The sequence below is a fragment of the Nematolebias whitei genome, chromosome 11 (genome assembly GCF_014905685.2).
Source record: "Nematolebias whitei isolate Nwh7 chromosome 11, NemWhi1, whole genome shotgun sequence".
NCBI classification, from domain to species: Eukaryota; Metazoa; Chordata; class Actinopteri; order Cyprinodontiformes; family Rivulidae; genus Nematolebias; species Nematolebias whitei.
In genome coordinates, this window is record NC_056508.1 from 17,148,404 (window position 1) to 17,150,025 (window position 1,622).

The window sequence follows — 1,622 nt, forward strand, 5'->3', positions numbered from 1 at the left end:
ATATATATATATATATATATATATATATATATACACACACACATATTAGGAGTGCACCGATTGCAGTTTTTTGGCCGATCACCGATTTCTAAAAAGTCTGACTTGCCGATACGTATAAGTATTTATACTTATTTATACTTATTATACTTATTAAGTAAGTGACACTGTCAGGTGTTATAAGGTAACAATACACCTTCAATTTTCCAGGATTATTTTATTGAAAAACATATCCTTGAACAATACAAACTTGTTTTAACTGGCCAAGAGGTAGTGCTCTGAAATATAAATTATATATAAAGTTATATATATGTATATAACGTATTCAGTGGTTCATTAGATAAACACACACACAACATTGTTGCCCACCTGTCACCTTTCAGCAGCGGACAATAAATATAGCCGACTTAATGTGAAAATCTAAACATAAACAAACCAAAATAATAATCAAAGTTTTAAAATTACCATAAAATAAAATTTGATGTGTAAATGTTTTAGCTGATCCGTCTAATAATATATTTATTTATTTACAAGGAAATTAGAGTAATAGAGTTATTTAAGTATTCTTCGTGGTTTTATAAGAGCTGGTATTTCCTGTAAAAAGGGACATTACATAAAGTATTATACTTTATGTAATGTAATACTGTAGTACTAAGTACTACAACAAAAGCAAACAGAGGAGTGCTCTCAGCGCCTAATTTATCCGACTTGTATCATGAGAACATCGACTCGTCTCTTCAGAGGTTGAAGGTCAATTTAAACAAACGTTAAAGGCCTCCCTGCCAAGGCGCCGGAGTATCTATCTCATCTTAAATAAACACAAGCAGCACCTCTTGCTGCTCCGACTACCTGCTGTCTGAACCAGGCAAACATCTGGCAACACGAAGAGTATGAGAACAGACTGACGTGCACACGCAGACACGCACAAACCTCTTGTTTGCATCCAAAAACAACGGCTCCACTCGAACAGAAACTGAATACAGAGTGGTGATCTCTGGAGGGTGGTATGAGACTTCTCTGTCTGCTTCATCCTGCAGCACAGATGACTCAGCATCTGCCTCCTCTGGAATGCTGAAGGAACGCAGTCTACAAAAGTTTAAAGTGATTTTAAAAATAACAGATCAATGTGGGTGAATTGTGAGACTGAAATATAAAAACATTTATTTATTTAAACTGAGATTGGGTTTGACTCACTGTGGATTTTTCCAGTCCACCTCCACAATGCTCTCCACACCTTTGGTGAGTTCTTTCACATGAATAAGATTATACTGCTGCTGCATCGCCTGCAGAAACTTGGACAACTGTGGAGAGGAAATAAAAACAAACAGTAAAATATTAACATAAACACATGTAAAAAATGTAAAAATGTCAGGTACCACTTTACAATAAGGCTCCCCTTATAGATGGCCAATAAATAATTTATAGATGCGTTAAGTTACGACCGTGTAAGCACAATACACATTTGTAAACCTATTGTTTTTAGGATATAACATTAGTTGTAGATACTTATAATGTAGTGATAAAGTACAATATTATATGCTAAAGAAATAGGTTTACAAATGTTTATTGTGCTTACAAGATAGTAACTTAGTCTGAAATGTTTAATATAACAACGCTAGATGAAA

General features: G+C 34.2%; 1 protein-coding gene across 1 annotated transcript in view; it reads right to left on the reverse strand.

The window, feature by feature from the left end:
• Positions 1 to 1,622, reverse strand: part of eif2d (eukaryotic translation initiation factor 2D) — a 52,880-nt gene that overhangs the window by 6,503 nt on the left and 44,755 nt on the right. Inside the window, exons 9-10 of the mRNA XM_037683948.1 lie at positions 1,192 to 1,298; positions 928 to 1,083 (exon numbers count right to left, since the gene is read on the reverse strand). Of these exons, the coding sequence (XP_037539876.1) occupies positions 928 to 1,083; positions 1,192 to 1,298 (263 nt within the window). The remainder of the gene's footprint in view (positions 1 to 927; positions 1,084 to 1,191; positions 1,299 to 1,622) is intronic.